The 19,793-nt window shown below is 47.7% G+C and overlaps 1 protein-coding gene across 6 annotated transcripts in view; it reads right to left on the bottom strand.

Annotated features, from left to right (window-relative positions):
• Window positions 1-3,188: 3,188 nt before the first annotated feature.
• The window catches only part of NCKAP5L (NCK associated protein 5 like), a 42,913-nt gene continuing 26,308 nt past the window's right edge, over window positions 3,189-19,793 (bottom strand). For 3 of the 6 annotated variants that reach the window (XM_007421244.4, XM_088138121.1, XM_025170558.2), the window contains exons 2-13: window positions 18,687-18,756; window positions 16,986-17,090; window positions 16,140-16,208; window positions 16,008-16,046; window positions 14,141-14,254; window positions 13,538-13,651; window positions 9,624-11,707; window positions 8,648-8,810; window positions 8,475-8,553; window positions 6,819-7,136; window positions 5,954-6,093; window positions 3,189-4,773 (exon numbers count right to left, since the gene is read on the bottom strand). In XM_007421244.4, coding sequence (XP_007421306.1) covers window positions 4,537-4,773; window positions 5,954-6,093; window positions 6,819-7,136; window positions 8,475-8,553; window positions 8,648-8,810; window positions 9,624-11,707; window positions 13,538-13,651; window positions 14,141-14,254; window positions 16,008-16,046; window positions 16,140-16,208; window positions 16,986-17,084 — 3,456 coding nt within the window. In that variant the 5' untranslated portion in view covers window positions 17,085-17,090; window positions 18,687-18,756 and the 3' untranslated portion in view covers window positions 3,189-4,536. The other 3 variants (XM_088138120.1, XM_088138122.1, XM_025170566.2) reach the window with 3 other exon arrangements.

A 19,793-nucleotide genomic window follows, 5' to 3' on the forward strand; every position in this document is an offset into this window, starting at 1 on the left:
TGGAGACAGGGATTTTAGGAAAGCAGCTGCCATGAAATCCATATAAACAAAAAAGCAATGTGGACACCCTTTTATGGACTCTTGCAAAATACCTGTAGCAGAGATTGGCATTTTCAGCATAGCATTAACAATGACAGCCAAAAGCTAAGATTCCAGTGAAGGCTTTGCTCTGCTTCTTGGCAATTTCTATGCCCTTTATGAAATACCCTGGGATTTTCTCCCTGGTACCTGAAGGGTTATTGTTAGGCAACTGGTGCGAACCTTCTGATTATTAAAATGACAAATTGTCTCACTGATTTCAATGAGTAACTAAACTTGGATCCAACTAATTGTCCTAACTCTGTCAAGGCCTCTGAATATAATTGTACCTCTTCTAAGGGGCAGTGTAGAGGGAAAAGGTAATGGCCTTGAGGGACAGGAGGAAGAGCTGCTACCAAGACAACAGTCAGATAAAAGAGGACCAAGTCCAGGGCAGAAATGTGAGTAAACATCTTAGCCAAGCCCCTCCCTAGTTCTCGCAGGGAGGGAGGGAAGGGGAAGCACATTCAGATTAGCAAGATTCTTTTACTATAGTTTCACAATAAAAGCTGTGTTGGCCTATGTGACTTTTGTTTCCTAGTCTAGTCTACCTTGAAGGGCTGGCAGGTAGCTACATCTCAGCAATAGATATAAAACATTCTGGAAACCTGTGAGATAGCTAGGCACTATGACCAAGTCTGATATTGCATGTCTTACTCCCGGGTGAGTAATTGCAGAACAAGAAATGAAGAATTGCAGAACAGTGAAGCATGCTGGAATGGGACCTTACAAACCTTTTTTTTTTCTGCACTGGGAAAGCACTGGTTTTAGAAGCAGACATGCTTAAATGTTTAATTCTGTCTGCCTCATAAAGGCCAAAAAAGGAGCTAATAATTCCATAATATTAAACAGAGCAAAGTTAATACTTATGGGCGTCAGGGACAAGCATCCAGAAAGGCTGTTTGCAGCTCGTGACCCTTTTGTGGATAAGATTCAGTTTCATGGATTCCTGCCTTTCACACCAAACAGTGGTGCTGTAGGGAAGCAAGAAATGGATTCTGGGTATCCTTGGCAATACCTACCTCAGTCCCAATTCCGTGTGAATGGACTGCCTTGACGTGTTGGCAAGCCTTTAAAACCTCCTAAGGTAGCTGAAATCCATCCTTCCCTTATTACAAGAAGGGAGGGAAGTCCTGACCATATTGCTACCCACTTGTATTTGTGCCTAGAACTCAACTGAGCTTACCAGCTCCTTTATCAATCCCTCTTGGGCACAGCAAGGAGTAACCCTGTACTGTTTTCTGCACGATAACTGTCTTCAAGAAGCTGAACACCTATTTTCTTATCTTGCCCTTCATCTTTTCAAGGCTAAACATGCCCAGTTCTTTCAACTGTTTGTTGTAAGGCTTGGTGACCGTTGCTTGTCTAGAAAGTTCTCACTATGAAAACTTGGCCGTCATAGCCTCTTTCCAAGTTCTCCAGTTCCTGCCCTTTGCATGTTAATGAAAAGCTGACTAGCAAAATGAAATATTTTAGAGGTTTTCAGTATTCCAAGAGCCTGCCAAGAGTGAGCCAGGCAGTAAAATCAGATACAATGTAGACTGCAGATCTGCAAAAACTCTGTTTTCTCTTCAGAATCCTGCTCTGCTCAAACCTCACTGCCGTCACGCTGTTGCTCAAAAGCTCTCTGAAGGAAACCAACCAGCTTGCAACCGTTACTGGATGGTGATGCAAGGGCTGTGCAATGCAGTGGTGCTATTCTCACTGCAGTCCACTAGGCGGTGCCAAGGCTCTGCAGGAAGCCAGAGCCACTGAAGCAGAAGTTGCCTTCTGTTACTCCGACAATAATGCCATTGAACCAAGCTGCTTTTTGATGCCTTCACTGGAGGCTAAGCTCTTGTAGGACTCATGTTGAGCCCTTGACCATAAGCCAAGATTTCTTCCATTCCCCTTCCAGTGCAACTCACCTTCTGCAGACTTAAGCTAATTACTGAGCTGTGACCCCGTGCAAATGTCAACATATCTGCAATTAACCTTAGTCTGCAGGAAATCAGTGGCTCAAGTACTTAAACAGGCAGGTTGCCCATTCTTATCCACCCCATGAACTATATAGAGAATGCCATACCTCAGTAGTAAAACATACAGCCTATATAGAAAAGATCCTGGATTCAATTCCTAGCAGCTCCAGTTCTGCCAAGAAAAACTCTCTTCAGAAACCCAGGAGAGCCACAGCTAGTCTTCTAATAATGTGGTGGTGAAGCCTCAATACAAGATAGCTTCCTATGTTTCCATCCTGTTGGAAAAGTCCTCGTTCCCTCTCCAAGGCGTAGCTGTTTCCTTTCTGATTTGGGTTCAATGGTCACTGAAAGCATGTGCTGAAGAGTGAGTGTCAGGAAAAGTTAAGCTCACGCTTTACATGAAGTTTCCCCCCCTCTGGCTTGATTGAAGAGAGAGAAATGCCACACTGTCTCATCAAACCAGACACCAGGCCTACCCAATGCCAACCACACGGTTGCCAACAAGCAGGGGGAAAAGTCAGCAGACCTGTGACTACTTGCCAACAGCAGAGCTTCACTTTTGAACAGAGACAATGAATGGCTGGCAATCAAACGAAACGGGATTTTGAAGTGCAGAATGCTGCCACTGCCTACCCTTTCTGCTGGAAGCAGCGTGAGAGAATCTCTACGCTTCAGAAGCTCAAGCGAACTGATTTCTAGCCCAGGCAAGAATGCTGCAGCCCAGCCATCAAGAACTGAAACCACCGCCACGCTGCCTTAGCTCTGCCTGGGCTAAAGGCCACTTAGTAAAAAGAGCGCGGGCTGGCTTTGTGGAGCAGGGCTCTGCGAAGATCTGGACTCAAGGGATAAAATGTGATTTGGCGCATGTGTGGGCATGCACGTAACACCTGTCAGGAACACTTTAAAGCAGCTGCATTTTCCTGGGCTTGCACGGCTGTCCCCCGTAACTGGCACACGATCTTGGGAAAAGGAAAGATGCATTTGGCTTTGTGCGTTCTCTGAAGGGGCTATCCGTGCATCCCCACACGTGCCAACTCACATTTTGCTCCTCCGATCGGGATTGCCTTGCAGGCCAATCATGCCACATGAGAAGCCTCGGCAAATTTGTTCCCAACACAAAGTAGTTCAGCCACACATTCTTCTTTAACCCCCTTTATTTTCTAGGAGATCCAAGACAATAGACCACCTCATTTCACAATAACTTATATAAATAAAAAGAGGAGCAAAAGACATCTTAATATTTTAAAAATATATCAAAGTAAAAAAGACAATGAAAAGAAAGACTCATCAGGAGAGGGGGCCTTTACACAGCAAAATAGCACCATCTAGGGAACCAACACAGCTCCCGTAGAAACAAGGATTTTGGGGGGGGGGGTGGAGAGGCGGTTGGGCTGCATGGAAACCAGAACAGCAACATTAATAACTTAATGTTTCTTTAATTAAAAAAAAGTTACACAGAAAGGACAAGGAGTGAGGGACCAAGCTATCCATCCCAGACACACAATAGCTCTGAGGTTCTCATTTCTTCAACTGGATTTGGGTGAAAGGGAAGAAAAGGAGGGACCACTTTATGAAATACAATGAGAGGAAAGCGAACCTACTCACTTTAAGATGCTTGTCAAGAGGGAGTCTTCTTGCCAACCACCCACACCCCCTAGACATCAGTTTGGTACCCCCAGCAACCGCATGCTTGAATGAAAGAAATGGAAGGCCCACCTCGCTCCACTTTCCCGATCGATAGAGGGAAATCCTGGATTTGGCAAAATCTCACATGCTTCCCAAGTGTCGAGAGGCGGAAGGGCTTCGGTAATTTGCTAAGGCAAGCACTGTGCCCTGCCAATGAGGTAAAGAGGGCAGCTTGGATAGGTGCAAGGATGGGAAATTCTTCCACTGGCGAGGGCATAACAACAATCAGCACCGCCCCTTTCCAGCCTGCCAAAGGGAGATCAGGGCGAGAGGGCGTTGTGCTGGTGCAATTTGTGAATTGGGATCGCTTACCCTTCAGAGGGACACTCTCTACTTAGTGCACCCTGGAACCCACAACAATCCTTGATTCCATTTGATTCCACAGCGAGTCCACCAAGTTGGGTAACGGGTCAGCAAGACAGATTAGATCCCTCCTCATTCGCAGTGCTTTAACCAAAGGGATACCACTTAATGTGCAAGGCCACACCCCAAAGTAGATCAAATGCCATTCGACTGGATGAAGATGCCCACAACCACTTCCTATCCCGCCCTCCCGCCCACCTTTTCTTTCCTTCCTGTCTCTTCTCTTAATAGGCAAGTCATCTGGTGCCCTGCTGAAGAAGTCCCATTTCCCTGCTTAAGAATGGGCAGGGAGCTGGTGTGGAAGACACGTCGTGTTCTGGTGCAGGCCAAATTTGGTTTAGAAGAATCAAGCAGGATCCTATGGGCAAGTGCTGGGCCCTCAAAGCACCAGGCAGGAGCATGTGGCAGTGTCAACCCAGGAAGTCAATGCCCTCATCCTTCCTCAAAATGCTCAGCCCTGACTGCCACAGGAGGATAAGCTGTCGTAAAGAGAGTCACTGAGGGACTCAGAGTTCTCCAGGCCTGGCTGCCCCTCTGGACCCATATCCCTGGAACGGGCTTCTGTGCTGCCCTCTTCACCCACGTCAGAAGCGCTAGGGGTACGGCTGCTGCTGGTGCTGAAGGCCGGGGAGGCCTGAGGTCCTTCTGATGAAGCCCGTCTTCTCTCAACAACATTGCAAGCCGAGCCCTGCAGAAGCAGAAAGGAGGAAGATAGAACTACTCAGCAGAAGAAAGCAGGGAGACCAACCATCCTGCCTGGTTTTGCATTATTTCTGTTTTTCAGCTACTGAGAGCCCTGTGAGGTCTGCCTAAGGATGGTGGAGATGAGCTCCACAACTGCATTTTGTATTTTCAACACAAGGGGGGAAAAATCAACTCTTTTCATTTACAGGTGGTCCTCATTTAACAACCACTTGTTCAGCGACCGTTTGAACTTGGGACGGGTGGTGAACGAATGGCAATTACAACCAGTCTTCAAATTCCAGCACAGAACCCCCATGGTCACATGACTGCAATCTGGGCACTCAGCAACCGACCCATATTTCTGACTGGTGCAGACTCCCACAGTCACGTGATTGCGATTTACAACTTTCCCTGTTGGCTTCCCACAAGCAAAGACAATGGGGAAGCCGGCAGGAAGTCCTAAGTCATGATCACATGAAGTCCTTGCTTAACGACCTGCAGTGATTTGCTTAATGACAGTAACCGGGGACTGCCAGAACTGCCGTTGCTATGCGGCAAGGTCACATGATATCATGCTTTACAACAGCTTAGCAACAGAAATTCTGGTCCCAATTACCATTGTTAACTGAGGACCACCTGTATCTCTTCAGTTCCTGGAAAACCCAGAAACACACAGCAGCCAAAAGAGCCTAATTGTTTACATACTTCAGTATTATGATTATTAGATTTTTATCCTACCTTTTTTATATATAATCCAAGGCAGGGAACATACTTAACATTCATTTATGGATTTTGTATCCTGTTTGCATATTAAAGAGCCTCACCTTGTTGTGAACTTGCTCCTACTTCTGCACTAAAAACTGAAAGTGGAGCCATAGCTTTGGGACAAGGAGGAAGGAGATGCTGTTGATAACCATTTCCTACTGCATGATTTTGCAAAGATGTCTTACTTAGCATGACTAGAACCACCTCAGGAAAACAAAGGTTTCTGTGAGGTGCTAAACATAACAAATCTGTCTGTGCTGGTTCTCATCTTCATACACCCGTGGATAACACCAGAAGCTACTACAGTTGGACTCTTAGCTTCATAAGCCCTCGTCAGAAATCTCTTGGGCCCTTTTGCAGTGTGGCATCTCTCTTCCTGCCTCCTCCTCTCTGCCCCCAAACCCATCCCTGACCCCTACCATTGCAGAACCATGGAGCTCCTCCAGCCTGTCAGGAGAGCAGAGAAAGGGGTCCATGCCAGTTGATGCTTTGGCATTAGGGAAAGTCCAGTTCTTGCCATGTTGGATACGCCGGGGATTGCTGGCTTCACTGCAGAGATCTGTGTAAGGAAGACCAGGAAGTCATTAGCAGTGAGATGGGGCCAACTTCTCACCTGCTTTGGGGCAGCACCACAGAAACAATGTGAGTCTGGAGCAGGGGTGAACATTTTGCATCTTTCTTCCAGATGTTGCAAGAATTGTATTTTAAAATATTAGGTTTGCACTTTTCAGTACCATACATGGATCTGCATGTAAATAGGGTTCTAACTGACATTGTACATTTCTGCAGAAGTGACTTGCACAAATTGGTGACAAATACTCAGAAATTAGGGAGAATATCCTGATTCTTCTATCAGTTAAGGACAGAAAGACTTAAGAGTCTTCCTTCTGGCTTTTCCTACTACCCCAATATCTTAAAATATACAAAATCAACATCTGCCTGACTCTTCTTATTGCATAACCAGCTATGATTGAGTAGTTTGGTCTTCTAAGTTCCATGCATGGGACACTGCCACATAGAACAACAACTATGAGCCCCTCTAGGCCAGAACTATACTCTGCCCCCCTATGATCAGCTTACAGCTCTTCTAACCTTAACTCTAAAACTACCCAACTAAGAATTTAAGCCAAAAAATCCCTTTAAGTACTGAGGAACAGTATAATGCAATGGGCTCGCCCACCACTGCTAAAGAAATGTCTCCTTGTGGAAGGTGTGTGTACATATGTACTGTTTCAGAAAAGACCTCCAACATGGAGGATAATACACTGCCTCTTTGGTACAAACCTTGCAGGCAGCCTCCGCGATCATGACGGCCGAGGGGCGGCTCTGCACTGGTTAAGATGCCGTGGAAAGCTGGCATGCTTTGGTGCTTGCTAGGCCCCATCAGGTCCTCTGCGCTTGGCACCTCCCTCTCCAGCGTTCGGGCTTTGCGGGGCACTCTGGTGACAGGTGGGGGACCTCTACTGGGGAGAGGCCCTGCTGGTGGAGGATCCAGTCGAGGTCTCAGTTTCGGGACACTCTTACAGGGCATCCCACTGCAGTAGTCAGGAGGGGGGAATGTGCCAATGCCACTGTCCAGAGTCCGCATTAAGGAGCTACACACTGTGGACGCAACCAGAAACTATGAGGAGAGATGAAGCCAAAGTCCACACCTCCTCCAGAAATTCGTCTCATTGACCTACTCAGTAATATACATTTGGGCTCAGCATATGCGTGAGTGGGGAACACACGAACCCTCCAAATATTGTTGGATTCCAGGTCTCATCAATTCTAGCCGGCATGGCCAATGGTCAGAGATGATAAGAGTTGGAATTTAACCTCTAGAAAGCCATAGCCTTTGTTCCCATGAAAATACACCTGCCTGGAGAAGAACTCCTTGAATTCTTATTTATTGTCTTCAAACCAGCTCCCTTAGAGGAGAAGCAAAGCAGAAGATAGAGATGTAATTCAGTGGTCATCCACCTTTGAAGACAGAGGGCATTCACCATGTGATTTTCCATAATAAAAAAAATAGTTTTAAAAATTAAGAAGTAAAAAAATGTCCCAAATAATGAATGAGCTCCCGCCTGCTTCATGATACGTGGGACATTTTTGATTTTTCAAAAAAATGTACTTCAGCAGCCCACCATGTAGGTATGTTGCAGATGCTACAATTGTGGGCATATGTTGCTGATTCCCCCAACCTGACATGTTATTTTGTCCTCACTGCCTTTTCCAACGTCCAGCAGTAATATGTCTCCAGCCACTTTCATCCCTCCCCTTTCCCCAACTAAGAAGAAAATCCAGGAAATGGGACTTCCAGCCATATTTATACAAAGACCTGATTCTCTTCCACATCTGTGCTCTATGAAGAATGAGATCTCAGCAAGCATTATTGAATGATCTTTGTAAATTCAATGTCCAACGTTCTCTAAACATCCAGAAGTTATAAATTTTGACTCCCGTAATTCTCAGCTATGATTGGTACTGACCAGATTGATGGAGAATTATGGGAATTGTAATTCAATTCAAAGGATATGAAGTTGTGGAGGCTACATTACATAGTAAAAGAATTCCCATCCCCATTTTTATAATCTCACGAGAAAGTTACTGGAACAGAGCCACCAGATCGCCTACAGATAGGATATGCATTTCCTCTCTAGGAAGCAATTCTCTGTGGTAGTAATTTCCTGTGTAAACCTGGAGTACAATTCATGGAAGCTTGTGTGGAATCATGGGAATATCGTTGATAGGACTTCATTCTCCTTGTGGAGGAAATAAACCTGATTTTTTTTTTACTGCATTTAAAAAATATGTGGACAAATCAATGAAGTTGCTTATTTCAACAGTACTGGCTTCCAGCTGACGAGGAGACCGACCTATGCTGGCTTCTGACTAAGTTAAAACAGCAGCTCCTTCATCAACCCCCAGCCTGTCCCCTCAGCTTTCCTTGGGGCTCACCGGCAAAGTGCTGGGAGGTCACCAATTCAGCCAAGCTGTCATCAGATGGCAGCTCTTCCCGCAAGGCAGCTTCATGAAGCTACAGGGAGACAAGGGAGACAAAAGGTGAGTCCTCTGGCAGCTGAGGACATGGATGAGGGGCTTCAGACTGCTCCCCCTCACAGAGAGCTCACCTTGTCTGGAGCCTCCGGACAGGCATGGAGGTGCCCAACTATGCCATTGCGTGGCGGCCGGATAAGGCGGGGATCTTTGGCATCACGTAGGCCTCTCTGCAGGCCCTGTAGCTCATTCTTCTGCTCCAGATGAGTCTCACACGGTGCCTCTTTCCCATCCACTCTGCAATGCAGTGGAGGTCAGAACCCTGAAGCCCCTCTCTCTCCCCCTGCCCATTTTGCAAGACCTGCAGGTTAGCACTACTAGCCTCCCCAAAGGAAAAGAATTGGGATCCTCTCTAACTACCATTCCAGGGGTAGGCCAATGGGTGTCCTTCAGATGTCTTCAACTACAACCTCCACAAGCCCTGGCCACTGCCCTTGCTGGCTTGGATTGGTGAGAACTAAAACTCCAAAACATCTGGAGGGCACCCAGTTGCCTACTTTCAGTACTTGGGCTGCAAAGCTCAAGATGCAATCCCTCATCCAGCTCTCGTCCCTCAGAGCCAAAGCTAGAATCCTCGTGTTCAGGCTCCTTGATGCTAACTCTGGGCATACCATAGCTTTCCACAGATATCCAGAATCTGGGATCCTGTGAGCAATCTTGAGGATAATACATTTCATTTAAAAACAAACAAAAGGGGGAGGGAATACATTTTCTCTCCTTCAGAACGTAAAAAAAGCTTGGAAACAAATGGGCAGCACCTGGTGAAATCTTAAAGATTAAAAAAATGGGGGGGGAGCTCCCCCTAAAAAAGGTCTCAACCAACCTGTACAGCTATTTGTTATGTCTTACCACCTCGCTGGCTCTACTCTTGATCTCAGCCAGAAATCTTCAGTTTTATGCAAATCTAGACCCTGGAGTTGGTGCGGAACCAAAATGCTGATCCTAGCTTAAGTGTGGTACCTCCTGGGGTGAGATCAGCCTTCACCGACTTTGCCTTTGAGCCCTTCCAGGCAGATACCGCTCTGACCTGCTTCCGCTGCTCTGACCTACCTATTGAGCAGTTGCTGCATGAAGTTCTCTGCAGTCACCTCCTGGTACATGAGGGTGAGCTGGCTGTGTCCAGTGTCACAGGGGTGCGACCGAGGCTTGTCCAGGGCCAGCCCATTGATGTAGGCCTTCTCCTCCTCCAGGGCTTTGCGCAGGTCCTCCGCCTTCTCCATCAACTTGGAAATGTTCAGGCTCTCAGCCTCCAGCCTGCGCGAGACCGCTTTGCTTTCCTTGGCTTTGGGAGTCTCCGGCCTCCGGCTGAGGGCAGGCAGCTTGCTCTTACGCAGGCCAAACCAACTGGCAAGACCACTCGAATTCTTCTGCTTGGCCTCCCCTGTGGCCGGCCCACCTTTGTGCCTTCGTAGGACGTTCTCTTCGATGCCTTTCATCACCTTTTCTTCAATGCTGGCAGGAGGCCCAGCTTTTCCCTTGGCCTGGTCCAGGCCAGAGGGGTTCTTACGCCCAACGCTAGTGGGTGCCTTGGCTGAGGGCGGGCACGGCTTGGGCTCTGGGGCAGGAGGCTTGGTTGGGGATTTGGAAGGTAACTTAGTTGGGCTCCCGTGGGGACTCTTGGCATTTTTCCCAGGTGGCGGGGGTTTGGGGGGATTTCTGTTGGCTGGTGTTCCCAGGGAGCGGTTCTTGGAGCCCTGCTGCTCAGAGTCGTTCCCGCGGAAGCCAACGGAGTGGGAGGAGTAGCACCGAGGGGCTGATTCACTCCCGTGGCAGGGCTCTGGGTGCTTGAGGCTGCTGCTCCCAGAGCCCAGCCTGGGGTGGGCATCGGGAAGGCTTTCCCCACGTTCCCCTGAGCGGGTGGGGGCCCTCCCCTTCTCAAAGCCCGACCCCTCCTTCCCTTCCACCCCCTTCAGCCGCCCCAGCACTGTCAGCCGCTCTTTGAAGGGCATGCTGGCTGCCGCCTCAAGCGTCCGCTTGGCAGAGCCGCTGGTGCCTCTCTTGGAGCTGTCGGGGTTCCTGCGGGCCAGAGGAGGAGAGCGCCTGCTCTCCGGGCCTGGCTTCTCTCGGCTGCCGGCAGGGCAGGGCTCCAGGGAGATGTCACCAGGCGGCATTGCCCGGAGAGGAGCCGAGCGGCAGGAAGGCAGGAGTGCCTCTGACGCGTCCAGCCTGGCATCACGGGACGAGGGGGAGCGAGAGCTCACGGCAGTGTGGAGGGTCAACTCTAAAATGTTCTCATACTCATGGGGCGTGTGGAACCCAAAAGGATCTGGGGAGGACTCTGGGACAAGGGGTCGGCTGGACTTGGGGGAGGGCTGTCCGCCGCCACTGCCGGAACCAGCAGGGACCGGGCTGTCGGGGGATCCCTTGCGGCTGGGCGTCGGGGAGTGGTACACCTCGTACGTGTTACTGCGGCAGGGGATTTTGGAGCTGCGGGTGAGCTGCGGGCTGAGGCGGAGGGCAGCAGGGCTGGGGGGCGGTGGCATTTTCAGCAACTTGAGCACCTTGGAGGGAGAGGGGATAGGGAGCCCTTGCTGAGACTTATCTCTGTCTTCGCTTGATGCAAAGACGCTCAGGTAGGCTGGCTCCCTGCAGGAGGAGGGAGGCCCCAAGGCCTCTAGACAACTCACAGCCTGGATGCGCTTGTAGCTCCTGCTCTGGCCTTCAGGGTCTCCCATCGAGCAGGGCCCGCTGGGCTCCCCGTTGAGCAGGGCACTGTCACCGGCTCCCCGAAGGACGTGCTGCAGGTACGTCTCCACCTCTCCCAACTCCAGCTTGTGTTCGGCCAGCGCGCTCAGCAACCCTTGCCCTGGGCGCCCTTTCTCTGGGGGATCGGATTCCCCAGCCTCATCTGAGGAGGAGGAGGAGCTGCCCTCACTTTTCAGCGGAGGCTGTCCAGGCACCCCTTCACCCTGTGCCAGCAGTAGACATGGCCAGGCTTCTGCAGTCACGCCTTCTGGAGAGCTCAGCTGCCCTGGGTCTCTCCAAGGCGAGGGAAAGGCAAGCAGTGGGTCCATCTCTTCCAGGGAACGAAGCACTTCCAGGATCTGGGCCTTCTTTCGCAGGAAAGGGGATAGAGCCTCCAGAGACTGGGGATTAGATCCAGGAATGCCCAGACAATGTTCCTCAGAGATGATCTGGGATGCAACCAAGGAGAGGTACAAAATATAACAGCACAGCTTCTGATTTCCATTTCTGCTCTCCTGACCACAACATCCCGCTTGTTGTTTCTGTGTCCCCAGACTTCCAAGGTGCCTTACACCAGGTCAAATGATTTACCATACACTTCCAGTCCAGTGTAGTCTCCTACAATGGACAAAAGGTCCACAGAGGTAGTAGAGGAAGATCTTTTCCATCACTTTCTGCTCAATGTTACTTTAAAGTGGCAACACAACGAATTGAAGCTGAAATATGCATGGAAAGCAGGAATTCTGCTTCCTTCTCTCCATGTAAAGTCTGCATTCAATTCATACCATGGTGGCTAGGTTTTGTCAAAGTATGGACTGAATGGATGCTCCCAAAGAGAAACATTACTGAGGGCTGGGCTAGAAGATTTTGACTTTTGCCAGTCCAGTGATTTTGGGGTACTTGCCTCCTCACAATCCTGCACCTTCCTTCACATATAGCATAGTTTACCTAAAAACCAAGTTTTATTTATTTATTTTATCAATTTGTATGGCCGCCAATCTCAACAAGCGAGTCTGGGTGGCAAACAAAATTTAAAATAAAATTAAAAACAATTACAGCCAATAATACAAATATTAAAATACATAGCAGTCAAGGAAGGTATCAAATCGACAGTCGCTAACACAACCTTGAGATGGGCCCAGGCCCAGAACCAGGTCTTTAGTACCTTATAAAAGGCCCAGCAGGGTCTGAGCCATCCTAATCTCTGGAGGGAGAATATTCTATAGGGCGGGCTCTACAGCAGAAAAGGAATCAGAGCATACCCATCCTTTTGGACTGGATCAGAAGGGTAGAAACCACTGGGGAAAGATGGTTCCTCAGGTAAGCCAGTCCCAAGCCATGAAGGGCTTTAAGGGTGACAACCAGCACCTTGACTTGCACCCAGAAGCACACTGGCAGTCCATACAGCTCACAAAGTAGGACATGCACCGAGTAACTGGCACCACTGACTACCCATGCTGCCACATTCTGCAGAGTTGAAGCTGCCAAACGCTCTTCAAGGGCAGCGCCATGTAGAGCACACTGCAGTAATCCAGACGGGAGGGTATGAGTGACAGTGAGCAGGGCCTCCTGGTCCAGAAATGGGCACAACTGGCACACAACCCAAAAGTGTACAAAGACCCTCCTAGCCAGGGCTGCCACTTGTCTTCAAGCAGGAGCCCGGAGTCCAGAAGGACACCTCTCTGCAGTCTCCCTACATGAATTAGGGAGGTTAGTGGATGTTTTCTTCTACTGGGATGACCATCTTTTTTTTCCTATGTGTGCTTGTTATTTTAGAGCTTTGTTTTTAATTCTATATGCTGCCCAGAATTATCAAGTTAGGTGAATAGAACCCTTAGAAATGTGAATCAAATAAACAAACAAATCTGCCTGTCCCTAACTTTTGGAACCAGTTTGGAGGGAGGAATCCCACCTCACCTTCCCACGTGCAATGCACCAGTTCTCCTTTTGTAACTCTGATCTTCCTTTTTCCTTTCTTGGGAAAGAAAAAAAATCTGCCCCAGTCCCAAAACCTCATGGTTGGAGTAAAAGTCCTGAAGTTCAGCACATGAAGACGTCTACTGCGTCAAAGGTCTATGCTGTGCAGCATTGCATCAATGAATGGCGCTGGGCCCCATTCCAAAAAACGTACACTCTCCCTCTCTTAAGCTGTTAACAGAATATTACGCAACAGGAAAGCTATCTGGGTGGCCCAACAATGAGGCAGCAGCACTAGCAGGTCTGTACTTGCAGGTGGCAATCCAAAGACGAAGGGGCAAGAGAAGAGTTACAGAACATACCTCTCTCTGCAAGAGGCACCGTCCCAGGGGAAATGGCACCGGGAGCTTCTCTACCGGGCCTGGCTGGGAGATTGGGGATGGACTGGACAGCAAGGAAGCTGGATGGGCTGGAGGCTGGAGAGACAATTAAGAGAATGAATGACCTGCTTGCAGGGCGCAAACACCCTGAACCACAGTGCCTTCACACGCATGCACGCAACTTACATCCAGCAATTCCACACAGCTTGGAAACACATGTGAACCTAGCAGCCACACTGATAAACCATTCTAGCTTTTAACCAAGGTTTATTAGCATCGGGTATACCCCAAAATGACTAATTTATTCAATAACCTATGACTAACCAGATTTTGGCTTAACGTACTAAGTAAAGCTACCATAGACTAATATGATCCCCTTGCAGGCATTCAGCTGTAAATGCAAAATTTCCCCCACCATTTGAGCTACATAAAACAATCCTCTTTCCAGTTGTATGATTCCAAGATTCTCTCTATATGCAATCACCTAAAACCCACCTACCACGCAAGTAAAGCACGTCTGTATATGTAAGCAGAGCACACGATGTGGAAGAGGGAAGATAAAGGACAGAGTACATGGGAAACTACCTGGGAGAGAGATCCAGAAGTCAGCTTTCGATGGAAAAGATCACTGAGAGCCTGGTTTTGCCGTTCCAAGTCAAAGACCCGTTTTTTCAGCTTTATGCATTCTTCACGAAGATCCTGAGAAAGAGAGGAGGCAGCCTGTAAGCTAGGGTCAAGAGGGTACCTGCATATTCTCTCATCTGGTTTCCTCTCCTCCCCACAGGAATCCTCAAGCTTGGTCTTTTGTGGTCGAAGCAGACTAAGGAGAAATCAGCATTCGGCATCAGAGCACCCAAACCCTATCCCAAAGAGCTCTGAATCCTGTGACTTGCACAAATAATGCAAGTTAAGGACGTGCACAGATGTTTGATCATATTTAACCACCACTGCTACTCATGGCAAAAACTGTAGAGGAGGAGGAGGGATACAGTACTGAAGCCCTCTCTGCTGACGCCTGGGAACATGGTGTAGAGCAGGGCTCAGGCTTGGCATACAAAAGATGCCACGTGAAAGCTCCCACAGAGACTGAAGAGCAGCTCTGGATGATGAGCTAGATCAGGGGCAAGCATAATTAATGTTTGCAGGACTGATACCAAGCAATTAAGATCTACTATCTGCCTCCCCTTCATCTAGATCAGGGGTATACAACTTCTATCAGCTCAAGGTTTACACACATTTTACAGATTACAGAGACCAATGGCCTGACTTGTTAGTCGAACTTCTTCTGAGCAAGGAGCAGACATCCCCACGCCAAAAACTGAGAGCCCCAAACCTAAATGTGACTTTTCATTATTAAAATTGAATTAACTTTATAGGACACTTATGCTCCACTAAAACACTTATTTTCTTTTTCTTTCTTTCTTTGGTCACTTTAACAATTACATTTTTAAAACCAGTTCTGGAAGTCTGTGGGGGACGCATGCAAGATTCCTGGGGAAGACAACAGGCCAAGGGGCTCAGGTCTTTACCTCAACCTTGGAGGGAAGGATGCAAGAAATACTTCACTTTTGACCCTGAGTGAGTTATGAAGTCTTCATTCAGATCTCATCTCTACTACCAGCTTAAGAGGGGACCAACAGGGACAGCATTGTTCTATCTAAGAAGGTTGTAAGGATTACCAGGAGCATTTGGACTACTCTAAAGGGCAATACGTATATTATTATTATTATTAACACAGGAAAGAGATTGGTGGAAGAATTCACACCTCTAGCAACAGGCAGTTGTTTCTAACAGCTCTCACGCCTTTCTTTCAGGGCAGTATCAAGAGGTTAATTGCTGTATCAATATCTCTCCCTTGAGCAGTAATGAGCCTAACCTTTCTTACTCAGCAGTTACATCCTCCACAGTCCAATGTGCCTTCCTCTCAAGCAGGAGGATCACAGCTAATTCCATTACTCTGAAGTCATCACTGATTTGTACAAAAAAATAAACAAATAAAGAGCAGGCAACTGCCAGACAAGAGCTCCTTTTCTTCCTCCTCCTCCTAGTGAAACCCAGCACAGATCACAGCAAGAGAAGGCACCAAGGGGCCCACAGACCATTCCCTTGCTTGCTGGCTGACTTAAATGTTTCAGGAAGCCTACATGCTTTAAAGCAAAACAGGAATCGCTGGCACCATCTTTAACTCCAAGAATGCCACTGAGATCCAGAGAGGCATTTGTAGGAAGTAAAAATGGGAGGTGGGGGCTGTAGCCTGGTGATTTGTTTGGGAGCGGGCCTACGAAAAACAGAGTGGGAGAAAGCCTCTGGAGGGCTACAAAGGACTGTAAGGAGTAACTTCACCGGTCTGTTTTCTGCAGAGTTTTGTGCTGGCCACACTCCACTTTAACAGCTCTCAGAATTCCAAAGATGCCCCTCAGCCCCCAAAGGCCAGGCCTGGAAATAGACTCACTTTTTGGTTTAACAGTGCTTGTACCACGTGATTGGCCACCTGTGGAAGAAGAATGAGCAGGAATAAGCACAAGGGGAGAGGTTATGCCTCCATCAGAAGGTGCAGTCGGGGAAAGAGAAGGCAAAGCAGTACCTCATCCAGGCAGCGTTCATAAGTTTCCCGCTGGTTCTCATTGGCTTGCACCAAAGCCAAATTCTCTGCCTGAGGACACAGAGAAGAGTCAGGCTGCTGGTGAGCATAGAGGACCTCAAGTTTCCTCTCCAGGAGGCACATGGGAAAAGAAACAAAGCCAGGAAAACTTTCCTTCTTGTCTCTGCTCCACCCCATTTCTCTTGTCCTTTGTGGAAATTCCTATTCTACAGCCTTGCAAAGCTATGTTTTCCACTTGTGCCCCAGGGAGAAGACTGAGGGACTAAGGTCACCAGGCTCAATGGTTGGCACCTCCCTTCAAAAGCCAGAGCAGCAGGTCAACTAGACTGTTGTCCCATCCCTTGTACATGCGTATCACGTACCCACTCAAAAGCCCAGAATACAAGACGTTTGTGCAAAGTGCCCATACCTCATATTAGGAAGAGGTAGAAAAGGAATCCACAAGACTTGACTCACATAGTGGATTCACCTGGGCCTATATATTTGATGTGTGTGCTGGAGACAGAGCTTCATTGTGCCAATACTGGAGACTCGGGAGTAGACGATTCTGCTACGTAGCAGCAAGGGATCAAAACAGCTAGTTTGAACCACTCACCTAGAAACCCATGCTCCCCCAGTGGGCTGATATATCATTCATGTTATTTCTGTAGTCCTAAATGTCCCAAATGCTGGGAGGCAGCTCACATTCAAGTGAAATAGATGCTGCATGGGTATCAAGAAACAAATTGCTTGTAATGGGACCTCAATTCACATCTTCTATCAGTCCTTCAGCTGGTGCTCTGGTTTCTTGAACCCCTTAAACAAGCTAGACAAGATCAGGCCTTGTACCTCTAGCTCCCGGAGTCTCTGCAGAAGCTCCTGGGGTGTGCTTGGCTCATGGCCATCCCTGTCCGGCTTCATCTCACTCTGCAGCTCAATTTCAGACATTGTTTCCTTTGGGCAAAGAGAATCAAGTAAAAGAGTGCCAACTTTCATGCTCCTGCCACAATAAAAGACCCACCAGCAATTTCAAGGGGGGCACAGCAAGGTCATTCACCAGATGCCTGCAACGATGCCGCTGGGATTTCTCCAACAGAGAGGGCGGTCAGGAATGATGGCACAGTTACAATGGGCTGCTGGTCGAGGCTTCCGTTTAAGAAGCGCAGGGTTCCTCACTGCCGCATTTTCAAGCTGGGAAAATCTGCTTCTGTGTAACATCTGCCAATCACATGGCTGGTAGATATCAGAGGTCCTACCATGCAAGTGGTAGGCAAGTCAAATCTTAGTATATTTATTTTCACTTGCCACAGTGTTACCTGACTGGTCTTCTGAAGAATTTGCTTTCTTTCTTTTTTTTTTTTTTTAATTTCCAGTGGTCCAGGCAATGGAACAACCAGGCAGTTTAAAGGACCACATTTCCCTATTTCACCAAATCTTTACTTTCAACATTTTATTTAAAGCAGCTTCCATAAAAAACAGGGCCTTTCAAGTAGGCTGGACTACAATTCTAGTTTTAAAAAGGGGTGAAAATGCATAGGAGGACACGGTAAAAACATTTCTAAGGAAGTATCCTATTTCACTTCTCTTTTTAATAGGTCACTTTTGAAATAACTGCAAGGAGAAGCTCTCCTGGAAGAAATTCTTTTTTGGATGTTCTGTCTAAGACAGCACAATGGGTAGCTTCATATATCACGTTGAGCCTCAGGTTGATTTCTTTGATTTTAGCCAAGCATGTTGTAGAAATCCAGCCACTGTGATTTGTAAGTTGTTATGGTATGGTATCTATGACCCCAGCCAACTATGACTTATTCAACAAACCATAGTTCAATGATCCATGGCTTAGGGCATGTGCTAGGGCCACAATTCAGCCTCCTGAAAATCCAAAGGAGCATAGAAGACCATCCAGTGTCATAGTGATGTAGGGCTGGATTAAGGCCAACTGAAGCCCTAAGCACAGCCCAACAATGGTGCCCCTTGGCCCTTCCATTGCTTAACTGACAAGACATTAAGACTCAATAGGTGCTGAAAACTAAAATTGAGTGTGGCATGATAGCTAGGGGGGAAAACTGTGGTGCCCCCCTTCCCTTGGGGCCTAAGAATGTGCCTTTTTGCTTAATGGTTAACCCAGGGCTATGGTGATGCACTGGAAGGCATGGAGCTGATTTTTTATTCTTCCTTTACTTTATTCAGAGTTTTAAGGGTGGGAATGGAAGTGGGAGGTCTCTGGAAGCAAGTTGCTCCCATCTCTATCCTTAACCCCCAGGCCACCAAAAAAACAGGCTGAAATCAGGCCCAAAGACAGCTGTTTGGGGGCAGAGGAATGAAGGGTGGAAATGGACGTTTTCAGAGGTCTTTGGCTTCCATTCCCTCCTTTGGTTTTTGAATAAAATGCTACAAAACCGTGTCCATAAAATTCAATCATGTTGATCCTGCTACATTTGGATAGTTTGCAGGTGGTGTCCAGGGAGTGGATTGCCCGCCTCCAATCTCAGGGTGATGTATGAACCCAGGTAATGTCTTGGCCCAGCTCTTTCTCAGCCTTTCTCTTACCTTTCTTCAAGGCCCCAGTGGTGGACACTATGACAAGTCCAACCTCCAGGACTCCTGTCATCACTTTTGCCTGAAAGAGAAGCAAAGGGAGTTCAAGGCTAAGCATCCCTCATCAAAGGATTGTTGCCTTAAAGCAGTGTTTCTCAACCTTGGCAACTTTAAGACACATGGACTTCAATTCCCAGAATTCTCCAGCCAGCATGCTGGAAGTTGAAGTCCACACATCTTAAAGTTGCTAAGGTTGAGAAACACTGCCTTAAAGAGACACATCAGCATTCAAGGAATGTAAGCGACCAGCAGAGAGCTGCAAATGAGAGCTATTTTTAAACACAGAGTTACCACCCCCACAATCCTTTTCCTCCAAGGATTTCCCCATGCAATAGTAAGTCTCATTCCACCCTTGTGATGGTTGCTGGAGTGAACAGAGAACTGAGAAACATTTTATGCGGTTGGGGGCCAATCTGCTGCTTCATCTTGAAGGAGCTTGGATTTACAGATTTAGGTCTTGATTCCTCTGCTTCCAAACCAGCCACTATCTGGAGAGTAACAACCAAATCACAGCACTCACTACTGCATCATCCCAGGTGATGCTGGGTTTTTAAAAGGATGGGCTGGTTTTTAAAAAAGGACTTGTTAACAGAGGGTAGTCCTAGTTCCAGAAAACAACCAGAAATAATCAAAATTAAGACCTTCTACATCCAGGGATAGATTTTCACTATACTGAAGTTCAGAAACAACATCCTCCATTATGTTCAGTTTGCAAACTTCCCCAGGTCATCTTGTCTGGACACAGATAAGAGGCAGAATCCAGAGAAGATAGACCTGTGTCAAATCCAGCAATGCTTCTACAAAGCTCATTTGTAGCCGACGCAAGCTATTTCAGCACAGGAGGAGCAAGCACCCTCCCACAGCATCTGATTAGTTTAATCCATAATACGTTTAAGTTGGTTTTGGCTTAGCCTGATCACAATCCAGCCATTGTGTTTATAAACTGTGGTTTACTGGTTCACATGGCATGGGAACCAGGCCACTATGGCTTGTTCAGCAAACCATCATTACAGCTATGGTTTACAATCCACATGTCCTGTCAGTGTCGGTAAGATGATG

This window comes from Python bivittatus, unplaced genomic scaffold (genome assembly GCF_059951505.1).
Source record: "Python bivittatus isolate LINGU-HERP-01145 unplaced genomic scaffold, Pbiv_v1 ctg000220_np1212, whole genome shotgun sequence".
In the NCBI taxonomy this organism is placed as follows: Eukaryota; Metazoa; Chordata; class Lepidosauria; order Squamata; family Pythonidae; genus Python; species Python bivittatus.